This window comes from Spermophilus citellus (assembly GCF_964194105.1).
Source record: "Spermophilus citellus genome assembly, chromosome: 13".
In the NCBI taxonomy this organism is placed as follows: domain Eukaryota; kingdom Metazoa; phylum Chordata; class Mammalia; order Rodentia; family Sciuridae; genus Spermophilus; species Spermophilus citellus.
The window spans coordinates 25,979,831-25,998,210 of NC_138193.1; the positions used below are offsets into that span (position 1 = coordinate 25,979,831).

The 18,380-nt window shown below is 51.8% G+C and overlaps 1 protein-coding gene across 1 annotated transcript in view; it reads right to left on the bottom strand.

Moving 5' to 3' along the window:
• Nucleotides 1-5,500: 5,500 nt before the first annotated feature.
• CHMP3 (charged multivesicular body protein 3) overlaps nucleotides 5,501-18,380 on the bottom strand; it is a 34,812-nt gene continuing 21,932 nt past the window's right edge. The window contains exons 4-6 of the mRNA XM_081265046.1: nucleotides 11,596-11,717; nucleotides 9,378-9,492; nucleotides 5,501-6,068 (exon numbers count right to left, since the gene is read on the bottom strand). Coding sequence (XP_081121172.1) covers nucleotides 5,920-6,068; nucleotides 9,378-9,492; nucleotides 11,596-11,717 — 386 coding nt within the window. The 3' untranslated portion in view covers nucleotides 5,501-5,919. The remainder of the gene's footprint in view (nucleotides 6,069-9,377; nucleotides 9,493-11,595; nucleotides 11,718-18,380) is intronic.

Here is an 18,380-nt window from a genome sequence, read left to right on the forward strand (position 1 = left end):
CCGTCCTCCCAGGACAAGCTACGTGAACCAGGTTCCCCGCACCAGGATCTGCCTCTCGGGTTCCACAGCTCCCAGTGCCACTGCAGTGGGGACCATCACGTGTACAGAGCAGAAAAATCCAACCCAACCACAGCAATGACTGGAAAAAATAATAAAATAGGCAGACTTCTGGCAAAATATGAAGGGGAAAAAGGCACAGACGGAGGGACATTAAGAATGGGAATTCAGGGCTGGGTGGGGCTCAGGGTGAGCACCTGCTGGCCGGTGTGAGGCCCTGGATTCCATCCTCAGCACACATCCAAATACACAAAAGATCCATTTACAACTAAGAATATTTTTTAATGGAAATTTTAAGTACAGATATAATAAGGATTTTAAATAAGTAGAATCTAGCAGTGTGATGTTAATATACCCTAAATGAAATGGACAACTATAGGAGACAGTTCTCAACAATCTTTAAAATACTATTAAAGGGGTTGGGGCTAGGGCTCAGCGGTAGAGTGCATGCTCGCCTAGCATGTGTGAGGCCCTGGGTTTGAGCCTCAGCACCACATTAAAAAAAATAAAGCTATTGTATCCAACTAAAAATTAAGTATTAAAAAATACTATTAAAGGAATTGAATTGTTAGTAATCTCTATAGCATAATCCTCAAAAGGCACCAGGCAAAGGGAAAGTTTTACAAATGATTTTGTCCATTTAGAAAAAAAGATAATCCATTTAGAAACATGGAAAATAGCCAAGAGGATAGAAAAGAAAAAAGAAAAAAAAAAAAGCTTTTTCTCCCTTTCTTATGGTCCTGGGGACTAAACTCGGGTGCTCTACTCCTGAGCTTCATCCCCAGTCCCTTTCTATATTTTGAGACCGGGTTTCACTAAATTGCTGAGGCTGGCTTTGAGCTTGGGATGCATCACTTCCGCTCTGGGTAGCTGGGACTGTGGCATGAGCCACCACCCCACTTTCTTCCTTCTCGCCTTCACTTGTCCCTGTCAGTCACACAGGAGAGCATAGTGTGTCTGACATTATACACTGGTAGAGTGTGACTTCCCCTTGTAGTTTTGCATGACGTCCTCATCCATTCTTGAAAGACAACTGGCCACCACTATTCATCAAGACTGCTCTGCCCTCTTCCAGCACCTCAGTGGACACAGCTCTCCGGCCTCTCGGTCTGAGATGGGAAGCAGGCTCAGCTGACGAGGCTTCTCCTTCTCTGTGGCTTCCTGTGTGCCATCACTCGAGGGCTCGTCTGTCCTGGGAGGGGTCTGCGCAGCTCCTCGCACAAGCCTTTTCAGCTTTCTTCAGATTGTCCTGTCCCCGTCTGTCTGCTGGGACTGCCGTGACAGCACCTGGGCTCCGCTGACGTCCTCCTCCACCCCTTCTGCTTCCCCAACTGGTGGTCCATCACTGTTCTCAAGGTTGCTGGTCACTTCTGCTGCCTGCTCAGGCGCGGCAGACACCTCCAGCACGGCTGCAGCTGTGCTCGGGGATCTGGATGGCTCCTTTTGACACTCAGCCTCTTGGCAAAGGTTCCCTTTGGCTCAGGATTTGCCTGGTGTCTTGCCATTGGGCACGCATGGCTGTCATTTGCCCAGCCTTCCTCCTGGGTTTCAGAGCAGTCCCTGTGTTTCAGCGTCATCTTGGACTGTGATGGCCTCGCCTGTGTTTGAAGCAACACCTATCTTGCTTTTCTGCCCAACAGGTTCTGCGCTGGCTTCTTGTGTTAGGACAGATACAGTGATTTCCAAATAAGGCCCAGTCTGCCCCTCCAGAACCAGAGACCATGACCCACACTGAGAGTGGTCTTCAAGGGGCTGAGCTGGGGAGGGGGCAGGAAAGGGCAAATAAAGTGTCACAAAATGCTCCTTCCATTTTAAAATCTCCTTGTCCTTAGTTCAGCCGCTGTGTGCGCTGCCCACCTCTGCTTCCTGCGCTTCCAACAAACTGGACTCTGGTTTTTAACAGGTTTCTTGGAGGGGTAGGAGATCATGTTTTACCGTTATGCTGTCACTCTATAAATGTGTTTTTGAAACTATAATTTCATCAGAAGGCAACTTATTTTGAAAATTCTTTTTAGTGGTCAATGCACCTTTATTTATTTATATGTGGTGCTGAGAATTGAACCCAGTGCCTCGCACGTGCTCCAACACTGAGCCCCAGCCCAGCCTTAAAAAAAAAAAAAAAAGGAAAAAGAAACGGTTTCATCTCTGTTGCTCAGACCTGCATTGCTCAAGGGACTCAGCAACTGGGCTCATTAATTCCGATATTGCAAAAGAAAACCATCTCCCACAGGAGGCTGAGGCCGGAAGACCACAACTTCACAACTGGCCGTCCTTGTGAAACACTGTCCCCTGCCCCACGGAAACAGGGCTAGGGATGTAGCTCAGTGGCAGAGTCTCCTGGGTACAATCCCCAGCACTGAGAAAATTAAAAGCCAAAAACGGAAAAATTGAGAAGAAACTTGTTCATCTGAATCAGACATTTCCTAAGTTTTTCACTGTACGATGAACAGGCATTTGCAGAGTACCTGCCACTAAATTAAAATGAGAAAAATAGCTGCTGTTCTTCAGAACCTGGAAAACAGTGTGGCATCCTGACTGTTCCCATAACTGGCTGTGGGGTTGGTCAGGAGTGGGCACCCTCTTCTCCACAGCAGCTCACGGCAACCCCCTGGGAATGTGCAAGGTGCCCCAGTGGATGAGCTGCGGTCGGCAGCACCCAGGAGGGCCTCAGGCAGGAGAGAGGGGTCTATGGAACTGCCTACAGCAAACTGCTGGGCAACCACCATAAGCTGGAGATAGCTGTTCAGAAGTGATGGACGGGTTGGTGGCGTGGGATGAGTGAGGGCTGAGTGAGGGCCCAGTGAGGGTGGATGGGTCCGGTCCCAGAGCCTGCGGGTGGAAGAACATCTCACTACAAGTGGCACTGTCGGGACATGCCTTCCAGACCCAACCCCAGGGGCCAAGACAGTGCCCGGCCCTCTCCAGCAATGCCCCCCCAAGAAGCAGGAGGGGAGACACGCACACAATACATGGAGCAGGATGCACCCACTCTTGGGGAACAGAAAAAGACCCGTTTAAAAATTAACCCCAGCGGGTGTGGTGGTGCACACCTATGATCCCAGCAGTGGGTGGTGAAGGGGTCAGGGGAGGGGCGGAGGCAGGAAGAGCTCCAGTTCAAGGCCAGCATTAACAATTTAGTCCCCAAATGAGCCGGGGAAGCAGCTCAGTGGATGAGTGCCCTGGGTTCCATGCCTAGCACCAGGAATGTCTGCTGGGATGCTGCAAAACAGAAAATGCAGGAGAACCAACTGCCTCGCCTGAGGGGCTGGAGAGGCTGCCACCTGCCCAGCCGGTTAGTCAGATTATCTACAAGAACAAACAGGCCCCAGACCTAGGCTGCCCTGTGCTTCCAATAGCATGCTGCACCCTATGGTCATTTTCAGAATGTCGGCCCTGCCCAGCCGGACCAAAGACCCCAGCAGCATCAGTGAGAATCAGAGCCAGCTCCTTTGAGGATCTAGATGAGGTGCACAGCCGGCACAGTGACGGAGAGGACCAAGCCAGCAGATGGATACCTCTCAGCTCCAACAGTCACCATGAAGCTCCAACCATCGTGTGTCATAAGGGGAGGAGGCAGTGCACAGCCCAGAGACAGGCCCCAGCACGGCAGCTGATCTGGGCCAGGGCAATACAACAGAGAGCAATACAGCGGAGAGCAGCAGCCTCGACAGGCGGCACCTGACAGCCACGTGCACAAAGCAGTCCACAGGCCACCTCCAGTGCCCTAGTGCACGGAGACACGAAGTCGGCCTGGCGCGAGGCCCCCAGAGACACGCAGATCCTCAGGGGTGGTGGTGACTTTCAGATACAGCATACCTGAGGCATAATGCAGGCAAGAAGACCAGCTCTGAGCACACAGCCAGCGAGAAGGCACACAGACTGGGACATAGGACATCGCTGATAACTGCAGTGTCACCTAAATTCAAAAAGACGATAACCTAAAAACCAAACCACTTGCTTCAGCAGATGAACACAGACCTAGACAGCTGGCCAAGGCCACAGGCAGCTGCGAGCAGAGACGCACAGCATCCAGCGTCACGAGGACTCAGCAAATCAAAACAGTAAGGTGACGGCTCACTTCTGCACGGCAAGACCCAGGCCACTTAGAGCAACGAAGGCTGAGTCTGTGGAGGAGAGGCACTGTCGCTGTCCCGCTGGAGCCCAGCCGTGAGCTCTTGGGAAGGCCACCCGGCCAGCCCCTTCTATGTATGCAGGCCACCCGGGGACTTATGAAGACTCACGTCCCACAGGGGAGTATCTGGAGGATGCTAGAAAGCCACGAGCTGTCAAGCTGTGAGGACAGAGGGGATTTAAAGGCACGGCACTAAGTGAAAGAAGCCAGGGTGGAAAAGCTGGGAACAGAAGGACCCCGACCTTCGGGGAAGGACAGGACCAGAGCAGCGCTGGTGGGTGGGAGAGAAGGGCATGGACAGAGTACGGAACACGGATGGCTGGAGAGATGATCCCCTGATGAAATCATGATGGTGGGTCCCTGTGTCACACATCTGGGCAGACCCACAGGACACCCAACATCCCATGTACCGTCCACTACCTGGCAAGGGAGGCCGGGTCACCCACGACATGGCAGCTGTGCACGGAGAAAGGCAGGGATGTAGGAGGTGCTGCGCCTTCCCCTCAGTTCTGCTGTGAGCCTGGGATGCTCTGAAAATCATCATTAAAATAAACGTGATGATACTCTCAAGGTGAAGAGTGGCCGGAGGGTCCTGTGGGTCCCAGACTATTCTGTACGACAGTTTGGAAGTACCCACGGCAGCAACACCAGACAGCAGGATCTCTGTGCAGTCCACGACAGCCACCCTGCCACTGGTGGCCAGCCTTCCTCCTGCTGCCTGGCTGCCTCAGCAGGCCGCAGAGCCTCGGGGCTGGCTGGCCATCTGGACCCAGGTCAGCCACTTCCTGATGGTGTTCCACACCTGGGCTAGCAGCTGATTTCCTCAAGGAAACCTCACAGCAGGAAGCCTTGGGAGCAGTGCTGCAGGCTCACCTGAGACCCTCCCTGGGGCATGTCACAGGAGCGCTGGTGGGGTGGGACGCCGGCACACCTGGCCTCACTTGCCAGCTGCCAGCCTTGAGAAGGGGCTGCTGCTTCTGAGCCCCGTGGCGTCCCATGCACAGGACAACCAGCTCACAGTGGGCATGGCAGGGGAGGCGGGAGGCCCTTCCCACAGCAGCCAGTTCTGCAAGTGACTTGCAGAGGAGAAAAGGGGGGATGCAGAGGAGCAGCATGGCGCTCCAGCAGCCTCATGGTTAAATGCCAGCTGTAGAAGGGCATCTCCCACCCATGTCTGAAGGCTGGGCAGCAGCACCCACCAAGCAGAAGCCCTGTGCGCCTGCTGGGGCACCTGCTCTTCCCAGGCCCACACAGGCGACAGCCTGGAGCCTCACCCCGAGGGCTCATCCCCCGTGACAATCTACAGTGGGGCCAAGTGTTAAAGCAGAATTTATTAAAATCCATTTACACAGTGCTTCTCTCTCTTTCTCTCTTTCACACATACACACATACAACACACACACACACACACACTCTCTCTCTCTCTCTCTCTCTCACAATCACACAGAGTACAGAGCCCTCAACATCTGGGCAACCAACTCTGTTCTGAGACTTGCATCATGAGGAAGTGGACCTTGGCCCTCCCCCATAAGACACTTTGGCCCCTCCTTCTGAAGATGGGGTGTCCACTGCACCACCTTCAAGAGCCCAGAGCCTTCGTGGAGTGCAGGGATGCAAGCACAGAACCTTTTCCAAATGTAACGCTCACGACGGCTGGAGTGCAAGAGATGCAAGGACGGGGCTCTCTCAGCGCCCGTGGGACCACGGAGAGGCCAGGGCCAGGCAGAGGCCTAGCTGCGGAGGGTGGCCAGCCGGGACTGCATGGCCTCCAGAGCCTCTTCTTCCTCTTCGTCCTCCGAGGCCGCTGTGGCTCCCTCAAGCTCAGGCTCAGGCTCAGGCAGGGCATCCGTCACTTTACTGGGTGCTTTGCCCAGGGCCCCTGAAAAAGAAGAACATGAGCAGATGAGCACTCGGGCTCAAGTACTGACCCACTCCTGGACCCACCGGATGAGGACAGATGAGTGCAGGGAACAAGTGGCACAAGGCCACACAGAACTTCATCTTGACACCAGGAACAATTTTTTTTTTTTTTCCAGACAGTGACTTGCCAAGTTGGGAAGTGTGGCCGGGAACTCCTGGGCTCAAGAGATCCTCCTGCCTCAGCCTCCTAAGTGGGTGAGGTCACAGGCATGTGCCACCAGCCCAACCCAAAGTCATGATGACTAAATGGATTCTGATCTTGAGAACCTTAGTTCAGCCAGGCATGGTGGGCTGTGCCCATAGCTCCAGTTGCAGGAGGCAGAGCCACGGACAGGCCCCGGAGCCCCGAGACCCTAATACTACTGAGTCCTCAGACAGAACCACAGACAGGCCCTGGAACCCTAGACCCTAATAGTACTGAGTGCTCAGACAGAGACACAGACAGGCCCTGGAGCCCCGAGACCCTAATACTACTGAGTGCTCAGAAAGAACCACAGACAGACCTTGGAGCCCCTAGATCCTAATACTATTGAGTCCTCAGACAGAACCACAAACAGGCCCTGGAGCCCCGAGAACCTAATACTACTGATTCTTCAGACAGAACCACAGATAGGCCCTGAAGCTCCTAGATCCTAAAATTGTAGACTTCTGAAAAAAATTTCTAAATCATCACAGGTTGTGTGTGTGTGTGTGTGTGTGTGTATATATATATATATATATATATATATATTTGGAATAAGTATTCTTTGTATCCACACTTAAATGAAGACACAGAAGCTCCAGGCAGGCCCCATGTTCTACATCTATAATTCCATCAACTCAGGAGTCTGAGGCTGGAGGATCGCAAAGGTTAAAGGCAGCCTGACCAGCTTAGCGAAAGCCTGACTGAAAAAGAACCTGGAATGTAGCTCAATGGTAGCACACCCATTGGTGCAGTCCCTAGTACCTCCAAAGAAATAAACAATAACAGAAATAAACCCCACCAGTTTTAGTAACAGTAAAACCTAAAAACCCAAAATGCACAAGTCCATACAATATCCTTAAAAAAAAAAAATCTTACGAATAAACCTAACCAAGGAGGTGAAAGTCCTCTATAATAAAAACCATGAACACTAAGAAAGAAGGCAAAGAACTTGGAAGATACGAAGACCGCCCTGTTCAATGTCAGGCAGAACCAACACTGCCCAATGGCCACACTACCCAGAGCACCACACAGATCCGAGCAGTCCCTGCCCAAACCTCAATGATGTTCTTCTCAGAATAGAAAAACAGCCCTAAAATTCATTTGGAAAAATGGAAGACAAAGAAGTGCCAAAGCAATTCTCAACCACCACCCTGATGCTGGAGCCACCATACTTGACCTCATATCACACTCCAGAGCCACAGGAACAGGTGCTGCACGGTCCTGGCACAAAACAGCCGGCAGGACCAGGGGACAGAGCAGCAGACAGACACAGTCACCCATCCTTGACGAAGCAGCCAAAAGCATATACTGGAGCAGAGACAGCCTCCTGAACAGGGACAAGTGGTTACCCACGTGTCAGGATGAGACCAGACCCTATCTCCCAACACCAACTCCTGAGGGACCAGGCACCTCAGAATCAGACCAGGAAGCTAGCGATGCCTAGGAAAAGAACACAGATCAACACTCCAGCTCATCAGCACAGGCAACACGTTTCTCAATGAGACCCCTGAAGCTCCAGAAATAATGCCACCATATCTCCAGAGGTGCCAGTCCTGGGTATTTATCCTGAAGAACCGAGGTCACCACACTGCAGTGACACTGGCAGCCCATGTTTACAGCAGCACCTTTCATAACCAGCCTCCGCCGGCATCCATCAGCAGATGAGTGTACACAGTGGAGTTTTACTTAGTCGTAAAGAAAAATGGAATTGTGTCATTTGCAAGAAATGGATAGAATTTGAGAACATTACATTAAACAAAATAAGCCAAACTCAGAAGGTGGTCCAGGGTCATACATTCTCTCACCTGTGGAAGCTGGAGAGGAAAAAGGGAAAAGGGGAAGGGGTGTCTCATGAGAATGGAGTGAGATCAGTAGAGGAAAGGGACCAGGGCAGGAGGAGGTGAGGGACAGGGCAAGTGCTAGGAAATGACATTGGCCAGACTGTACTGTCGTACTGTGTGCATGTGACAACAAATCCCATCTTTATCTACAACTATACTGCATCAATACAAACATGGAAATAAAACCTCAGAAAATCTAGAAGTAGGGGCTGGGGCTGGGGCTCAATAAGAGAGTACCTGCCTAGCATGTGTGAGGCACTGGGTTCGATTCTCAGCATCAAATAGAAATGAATAAAGGTCCATCGACAACCAAAAAATATATTGAAGAAAAAAAAAATCTCCAAGTAAAAGTAAAGTTCAAAAACTCACTAACTGGGGCTGGCTGGGATGTGGCTCAGTGGTAGAGAGCACTCATGAGGCACTGGGTTCGATTCTCAGCACCACATAAAAATAAAAGTAAAGGTTATGGTGTCCACATACAACTAAAAACCAAATATTAAAAAAAAAACCTCATTAACCATCATCACTTAGCAAATAACTACAATTTGTAATCACCCCTCTTCCAGACCTTTCCTATGTGTGTGTTTTTACATTGACCCCCACATGGACTCAATGACACAAATCTAGCGAGTGTCCTGTTCTGCCCACTCTTAGATCCCTTTCTCCCAACCACCACGAGCAAATTCACCTTCAGGGCCATCCAGAGGACAGAGCCTCATGGCCTAGCTCAGTGGAAGTCACCTCAGTGCTCAGGGCTATGTCAGAGAGTCTCACTGCACGCTTGTCATCTGGTCTAAAGATCCTGACCACACCATGGAGGCCCAAGTGGTCATCCATGCCTCTCTCCAAGTTGCCCTAACCAACTTGGCAAGACCCTGCCTCTAAATAAAAACTAAAAGGGGCTGAGGATGTGGCTCAGTGGTTGAGTGCCCCTGGGTTCAATCCCTGGTACCATTAAAAAGGAAAAGGAAGTGGAAGTCTGCACCGACTTCCTTCCGAGCAAAGGTATACAAAAGGAACCTCTCCCTCTCACCATTATGCAAGTTTTACAAATTTAAAATATTCCTCATTTTAAAAATGTGATTATATCATGTTTATTTTTTCAAGAACTCACTCAGATATTCTAAAATAAAAAACATAAAAGTAGGGGAGTCACAGCTACAGAATGAAGCCATTTGCTAACTTAGTAACAGGGAGAAGGGCCATCTGAAGAGGGCAAGGAAGGAGAATCTCAAGGTCGTACCTGCTGTGATTTCAAAGAGAATCCTGTCAATTTCCATTTCGGCTTCTTCTTCCATTTCTTCTTGGTCATCCATGCTTTCAAAAGTGTCCTCCAGCATCTCTTCTATGATCCCAGCCTGAAGAAATGGAACACGTCACTCCCTGCACTGCCACATCAGCTTCCACCATTCCCCTGATGCCACCCAGACAAAACTCCTGTCTCCCCAAGCCCAGGTCACCCTCACCAGGGCTAACACCCTGATGGTGGCCAGGGGAAACACTGGACACAGAGCTCTTCAGAAAGGCCAAGGCCCAAGGGCATGGGCCTCCACCTCAGTGCCAAGGCGGGGACCCTCTTAGTGGCCCCCTCGGAGGCCCTCGCAGCTGTCCTCCTGTAGCTTGCCTTCAGTAATGGCACTTGGGGGCAACCTGCTGGGCAGGAGAGGCAAGAGGCGCCCAGTGGCTGTAGGGGGTGGGCAGAGAAGGGGCGATGGGAGGGCTTCTGAGGAGGAGAACCTGAGGGCCCTGCAGCCTCCAGAACAGAGCTCTGTGCTCCGGGCCTTGATGCTCTGGCCATGCACCATGCAGACAGTCATACAGGGCGGCCCTGGCTCCTGGGAGCATGACTCTTGCTGACTCTGCTGACGCGATCAGATTTAAAGCAGCCCCTCTACCCTGCCTGTCTGCTCCCTGACCCCCAGAGGGACTCAATGACACAAATCTAGCAAGTGTCCTGTTCTGCCCACTCTCAGATCCCTTTCTCCCAACCACCACAAGCAAATTCACCTTCAGGGCCACCCAGAGGACAGAGCCTCATGGCCTAGCTCAGTGGAAGTCACCTTGGTGCTCAGGGCTATGTCAAAGTGTCTCACTGCACGCCTGTCATCTGGTCCAAAGATCCTGTCAGGATCCTGACCACACCATGGAGGCCCAGGTGGTCATCCACACCTCTCTCCATTCCATCAGCAGACACCCCTCGAATGCTGCCCTACGCCACCAGGCCAGGGCTGGGGACACAGAATGCAATCACACCCACTGGCCCACGGAGGCTGGTGTGTCCCTGGGGATGCATCATCACATGTGCATTTTATGAACATTTATTATCCACCATACACAAGACTTCTCCCACACTCCTCAGTATCCAGAGACAATTGTGAAAAAGGTCTCCGATTCTAAGGAAGCGTTCCTTCAGATCTCGGGGCCACCAGAGTTGAGCCACACAGGCCTGAAGCTACTCCGAGAACCACCTGGCCCCCAGCTCTAAGTGGGTGATATTTGCTAACCCGGTGCATGCCAATTTAAAGCATGCGCCCTGCTGACCGAATCCCTTCCTACAGGCTCTGCCCAAGAACTCCTCGATGCAGATCACCCTCAGCATTTTCTGTGGCTTTTTCTTCCTATCAATTTTCTTTTCTGGCCCCTCTTGCCCAGACTCCACGCCCTATGTATCTCTCAAGGCCACAGAAGCCCCTGCGAGGGAGGAGGAGGACTTTCCTGCGTGAGAACCTGTGGTGAGCTCTCCTAGCTGTCAGGATACTGGTCTGAAGTGGGAACAAGGGACCCCAGGCCACCCCAGTGACAGGTCAGTGGCGAGGTCCAACGCAGGCCCCCAGCAGCTCAGAGATTCAGTTTCTTGCTGAGGGAACAGGGGTGGCTGGCAGTGCCTCCTCATCCTGGTCCTGTCTGAAGGCCATTAATGAAGGTCCCTGCCAGGTCCAGCTCCTGAGGTGGCAGGTGTGCCTGTGCTTTCTGTTTGGTCCCCTCTCCCCTCTGCTTGGCAAATAGCCATCCACCGGCCATCCCTGTAACTAAAGCTCTGCTGGAACAGCTGTTCCTGTTGGTCTAATGCTGTCCCCAGCTGCCCCCATACTGTAGGCAGGCACATGGACACCACCTCGTCACCCTGCACTTCTCAGGACAGGCTCGGCCATCCAGGCCCCAATGACCCTACAACAGCTCGACCAGCTTCTGGACGCTGCTCTGTGTCCTGCTAAAGTTGGAGCCTGCAAACCTTCTCCTTGAACCCCAGCAGCTGCTCCCGGGCCCCCAGCTCTGGGCATGCTTCTAAGGAGCACCTGGCAACCTGACTCAGCTGCAGCTCAGGTGGCTTCAGCAGTGCCTACAGCTCTCCTCTCAAAGCTACCTGGAGAGCAGCCGCAGTCTCTCTGCTCCCACCCGTCCACCCCAGGCCCTGCCACTTGCCGAAAGGAACTCTCAAGGGGACAGTAGGGTTCAATCACCTTCATCATCTCTTTGGACAGCTCCCTCATGGTCGCCTGGATTTCTGGGATCTTCACAAGACTCTGCATGGCCTTCATGACTTCTGTGCTCTTCTGCAGGGAACCAGCCACTCGCAGGACAGCTGAGAAGGAGACACTCGTCAGGAGGGGCAAAGCCCAGTCAGGATCCTTCAATAAAACCAATGGTGGCAACAGCAGGCTGCAGACTTGCCGCTGTGCCCACAGCAGGCGTTACTGAGATGGACCCCCTCCTGTGCTACTGGGCCAGGGCTGTGTGCATCACTGAGCACCAAGGCAGTGGGCCCTCCTGGGGAGTGAGCTTTAGGGAGAGAGCCCTACCAAACACGGGGACCGTCACCATGGGGGGAACTGCTCTAAGCTGTGTAGAGGCCACAGACTACAGGGCCTCAGGTGCCCAGGCAGAGTCCATGCACCAGCCCACACAGGCAACCTCTGCCGCTGGTCCCCAGGTGCGACAAGCAGGACGAGGCACAGCAAGGGTCAGTGTGGGACTATGTGGTCTCTGATCTGAGATCACACATGTGCCATGGCCCTCTTTAGGAGAAATGGTCATAGGGGGTGACCAGGACTCACTTGACGCTGCCCCTAGCACCTGCCTTCAGGGTCCAGCGCTGCACCATGCGTGGCTGCTAGCACCTGCAGCCAGACCCCAGGGAGTGTGCCCACCCCACAGGAGACAAGCAGACAGGGAGATACCTAGCTGGGGTGCCCAGCGCCCCTTGTTCTTGCCACACTGGAGTGGGGAAGAGTCTCTAAGGTCAGCGTATTGCAGAGGGAGCGACCAGTGGCTGAGGTAAGCAAGAAATGACACACGCCATGCGGTGACACCAAAAGCCAGACATACCAAAGTGCTAAAGTCACCACAGGGCAAGAGGGGCACAGAGCAAGCATGCCCACACAGCTCTGGGCTGCCTGCCCTTTCTGGAGGAGCAAGCACCCATAGAGACTTCGGCCAGCATGGCGCTGTGTCCCCAGAGGTCCTGATCTGGAAACTGGGACTGCAGGGGGGCAAGAGGTGGGGCCCTCCAAGAGCTGGCATCTAGACACTTGGGGTCACAGGCACCGCAGGTGCGTAGCTCACCAGGGGAGCTGGTTACAAAACTAGCCTGGCCCCGGCTCCAGCCTGCTGTCTCACCACGAGATCTCCCACACCTGCCCCTGCTCCTGCCATGCCGCCTCCAGGAGGCCCTCCCCAGAAGGCCCTCCCCAGAGCCCAGAAGATGATGCCACCCCATCCTGGGCTTCCAGCCACCAGGACATGGGCTCCTTTCTCCTCTGAGCCTTTGCCTCAGGGTCGACTCTCACAACAGCAAACAGATTGAGGGCCAGGGAGCCTGGGTTAGGAGGAGTGTGAAGCTCACCCAGAATGGTCACTTCAGAGTTCACTGTGCGGGTTTTGTATGGTACTGGGGACTGAACCCGGGGGTGCTCCACCACTGAGCTACGTTCTCAGCCCTTTTACCTTCTGAGTTGCCCAGACTGACCTCAAACCAACCTGTGATCCTCCTGCTCAGCCGCCCAAGCTAAAGGCACCACACTGCCTCCAGCTCAATCGGTTTTATATTGTGAACAGGTTACACACATTTCTAATTATAAGGAGGGACAAGAAAAGGAAACAGGCCAAACAGTGGGAAAAAATAAAAAATGAACTTAGGAATAAAACATTACAAACAAAAATATAAGAATAAAAAAACTTATTATAGTCATTTATCTTGATAATCAGTCAATGTTGATTGGAAAGCAAATTTTTAAGAGGCTGAACTAAATGTGTTTTGCACCTGAAATCCAAAAGAAAGGAACTATGGTGTGAATGTATGCTCCCCAAAATTAGGGGCTAGGGGTACAGGTCAGTTGGCAGAGTGCTTGCCTCGCACACACAAGACCCTGGGTTCCATCCCCAGCGCACGCATGCACACACGCGCACACACACACAAAAACCCACAAACAAAACAAAAAATTCATGTTGCCAGTGTGACAGGAGTTAAGAGATGTGGCCTTTCTGAGGATAAGAACCTCGGGCTCCTCCCTGGTGAGTATGAATAGGGGGCCCATCTTTCCTGTCTGGGCAGGCATGGCATTCTGGACCTCCATTCTGGACCACCGAGCTGCCCGGCCTCCATCCTGTAACCCTGGCCTACAGCCCGGGAGAAACGCCCTGTTCCCTGGTAATCACGGGGCATCTGTTACAGAAGCACAAATTAAACAAGTCGGAGGGGACTGGAGTACAACGTGTTTTCTGCAAGCAAAAAGGCCAAAAACACTCAAGTGTTTTTGGGGCTGGGTGTGGCTCAGCGGTACAGCACTGGCCTAGCACTCCTGAGGTGCTGGGTTTGACCCTCAGCACCACATAAAAGTAAATAAATAGAGGTCTTGTGTCCAACCAGAACTAACAAAAATAAAAAGAACAAAAAAGGGAAAGCGACGGCTTGGCAGAGAAAAACCACTTCAAAATCAAAAGTCACCACTCCAATGGAATGAGAGTCACAGGCCATGAGCTTCAAGAAAATACTTGCAAAAGACCTACACACAGGGACTCCTGAGACTCAGCACGAGCCACAGCCTGACTGAAAGGGGCCTGGAGGGGCTGGGTGGGCTCAGGGGTCAGCCAGGAGAGCCCGCCTAGCATGTGTGAGGTAGTGGGGTCCACCTCAGCACCACATGAAGAAATAAAGATACTGTGTCCCTCTACAGCTAAAAATAAAGGGGGGAGGCGAAGACCAGTGGACCACTTCAGTAAGAAGACACGCAGAGGGCAGTGAGTGCGTGAAAGCTGATCAGCACTGTGCTCTTAAGGGGCCACCAACTCAAACCAGGACTGCCGAGAGTGTGGGCAGGGTGAGCCACTCACTGGCTAGCTCTGGCTCTGAGGAAATGCTGATGGTGATGTCCCACAGCGTCCACACTTGGGACAGCCGGCTCAGTGCAGGCGCAGGCAGGGCAGGCAAGGAGCCCTCCACACAGTCCGCTGCAGAGCTTCATGGTTCCTGCTGCTTAACATACACCTAATGCAACAAAGAAAGCAAAGGTGCCACCCACCACATTTCATGGACTGTTAGAGTCTGTAAACAAGTCAGGATGGCGCCTGGTATTTTGCCAGGGGGAGTGGTTTGTGAGGTGGCGCCAGCGAGCTATTAAGTGTGGAGATTCCTTATTGGTTGACTGCTATATCTAGTTTATGTTAATTAAGATAAGCTGTGTGGAATGTATATATACCCCTCCTGTCCTACAATAAATGGCTCCCACTCCTGCTGTATCAATGTACACAAGTTCCTCGTCACCCCCCAGCTATTTTGCCCAGCCAGCCGGGCTGCGGCAATGGACTGCAGGTACCAGCGACTCCAGAGCCGACGCAAAGCCCTCCTCGCAGGCTGCTCTTTACAGGCTGGTATTTCACGTTGGTACGTGAAATACCAGCAACGTCCCGGATGGACCACCAAGCCCTTCATGCCACAGTGGACCCCAAGCCAACAAATACGGTGGACAGCCGCCAAAACCCTGCACCCAACACTCGAGTACATACATGTACACGCTGGGATGCACGTGCCACCAGCAGTGACTGTGTGCCATTATGTTAGCAATTTGCCGGGGACACAGAATGTAATTAGTAAGTACTTGCTAAGCGAACAAATCAATCATCACTTTACAAAAAAATAATGACAGAAAGCCCTAGAAAGCACCTGTTAGACTGAAACAAGTTTCTAAAATCTTCAGAAACCAAAGAACTCAAAGTATTGTCTTATATTTAATCCAAATAGCACCAAACTGTACACTGAAAAGTGGATAAAATAGTAAATTTTATGTTAAATGTCTTTTATTGTTGTGCTAGCTTTTCCTCACTGACAAAATACTGAGAATCAACCTCAGGAAGGTTTCACATAGTCACTGGTCCTGCAGCCTTGGGCCTGTGTAGCATGGTACACAGAGGTGGGATCGCTGGGTGGAGGGCGCTTGATTCCAGCCAGCTGTGCCCGGGAGCAACAGCAACCCCAGGAGGCTGCCCACCCTAACCCTCCACCACACATAATCTGGGAGTGTCGGTCCCGGAGGTGGAGCAGGTTAGAGGCGCCAGAGATGAAGGCCGAGTGGAGGGCAGGAAGTGGCAATGCCACATACGGGCAGCAGGAGGGGTGCTGGCACTGATGGACCTGCCCTGGACGGCCTCAAGGCCAGTGCCCTGGTTATGCCACAGTGCTCTGATGTGCCACTGAGGGAACAGAACACATGTACGCATCAGAATGTCCCTTACAACTGTAGGCACTTGAGTCTATGACTTTCTCTAATTAAAAACCTTAACTGTGAAAGATCCGGAGGAAAGAGCACAAAGAACCAAAGCACAGTCAGACCCCAAGCCTGCCAGAGAACCAGTGGGCAGGGAAGGAATTGTAGAAAATAAGAACGATTATTATACTTTGTTATAGTACCAATGACTACAGATGAGAAAATGAACTTTATGGTTTCATCATCAGTAGACAAACTAATAAAGATACTCTGAAAAGAATGTGGACACCAGCCTGAAAGCCATGAGGACAGACTGCTCTGGGCGGGGGCTCACAGAAAGCACGTGGGTAGCATGCACCAGGCCCTGGGTTCCACCCTCAGCACCACATAAAAATAATAAAAATAAAAGTATTGTGTCCATCTACAATTAAAAAATATTTTTAAAAAAGCTCCCTCCCTCCTCACCCACAAGGAGGTCCTAGCAGAGGAATCTGGGAAGGCTGCTGCCAACCCCCATCCCCACCCCATCCCTCAAGAGGAACCCTCCAAAAGGACACATCTGATCTAGGAATGCAGAACTAATTAGGAGCATTCAGGGTGGCCTGAATCCTTCACAGAGACTCTTTTTAAGGACTGGAACGCAGCCATGTGTAGTGGCACAAACCTGTAATCCCAGGGACTCGGAGGCTGAGGCAGGAGGATCACAAGTTCCAGGTCAGCCTCCCAATTCAAAGTGACTCTATCTCAAAATAAAAAACAAAAAAGGGCTGAGCATGGAGCTCAGAGAGACAGGACCCCTGAGTTCAATCCCCAGGATCCAAGAAACAAGGAAGACTGCCACACCCTGCTGTGCCCCAGGACTTGAGTGGCAGCCTGTTTCCCGAGGTCTGCCAGGTAAGGCCTTGTCACAGCACTTGGCCAGGCCTGAGAGGTCACATACAGGTTCTCAGCCACAAGCGGGACTCCTCCTTGAACAATCAGCCTCTAGATAATCAACACAAACAACCAAGTAAGTTACAATTCTAAGATCCATAACTTGGATGACTTGATCATTCCAACTGGTCAACAAGTTAACAAGTGCTCTCAAGCAAAATGTTATTTGTCTTCCATTTTCTAAAATCAAAAACGATGACATAAAAACCTGATAGACACATCTATAAAAAACTCTTCTGCCTCTTCTCTTCACATCACAATATGCTTTGTGTGGTGTGTGCGTATACTGATACACACATATGAGAATGTGCTGGGGGCAAAACATGGAAAGTGACCATCAACTGCTGCTGAGAAGTAAAAGTACAGTCTTGGTATTAATGTGGAATTCTGGCAGTCCTCTGAAAACTGTTAAGCCAGGCAAGGAGAAATTGGTAAAGTAAATTACACAACTTTCTGCTACTCAGAATACTAAAAGACACGTGCTCAACAGCGGCATTTAGCAGAATAACTTGTACTGCTTCACTGAGGTCCTTCAGCGCAGCCGACTCTTCCCTCAGAATTTGGCACGTGGCAGTGAAGAGCAGGGTGACTCCTGGGTGGCGTGGGTGCCACTACCTGGACTGGTGCACAGCAGTTTTCCCACCTTTGCTTTTACACGTCAGACGCCAATGTCAATGTGGTGACAAAGGCAAAAAGTATCTCAGTTCAATCCCATGGATGGCCCTGAAGGGTCTGGGGGCTCTCAGTTGCCCAAGGATCACATGCTAGAAATCACTTGCTCCAGGTAAAACACATGCCTAGTGAGGGTGACCGTAGAGGTGGGAGCCACGATCAAGAGGTTCAAGACGGCACTCCCCTGGCAAACGCAGGGACAAGGCACAGACAAGGCTCAGTGCTGCTGCGGAGCCTACAAGCCAGCAGCACGGCTCAAGGGGGAATAAGGAATGGCAGAATTCCTTCATTAAATGACTCTGCCCCAGTGTGCTAACATGGAGGGTGTTACCAGGAAAAAAGCACCTCAGCTGAATGCTGGCGCCAGCAGATGTATTTTCCCATAAACAGGACTGAGCCCAGCACTGCCTCTGCAGCTAGAGACATGTTCCTGGGCGAGACTGACAAGGTCACTTAAGAAGTTTGTAAGAGCTAGTGAGAGGGGACGGCTGTGGGAAGCCATTCTAACATGTGATTGGGTGACTCCCGTTAAGGGCCTGAGGCGCTTTGGCTGTGTCGAAGCTTTCCCGACCCTTTCCTGATGAGAGAGCCCATCCGTGTGGGGGTGTGCCTGACCACTGACCCCGGGGACCCAATCACTGACACTGACCTTGGAGTGCAGCCCCCCCTCAACCTTCATTGGATGGAATTCTCCCCTGAATCTCTTGTTCCCCAATAAAGGGCTACTCCCAGGCGTGTTCGCTCTCTCTCTCTCCTGCCAGCCCTGAGTAATCCTCGCTGCCCTGCTGGGCGGCTAGAGGTGGAAACTAGAGAGGTGAGCCGTCTCGGACCTAGCAATATAAATAAGGTAACTGGTCTGTGTGTTTTATTTCGATCTCTTCTAACTAACTTTATGCCTAGAACCTCATTAATGAAACCACTGCGCAGGCCGCGTGGTAGAA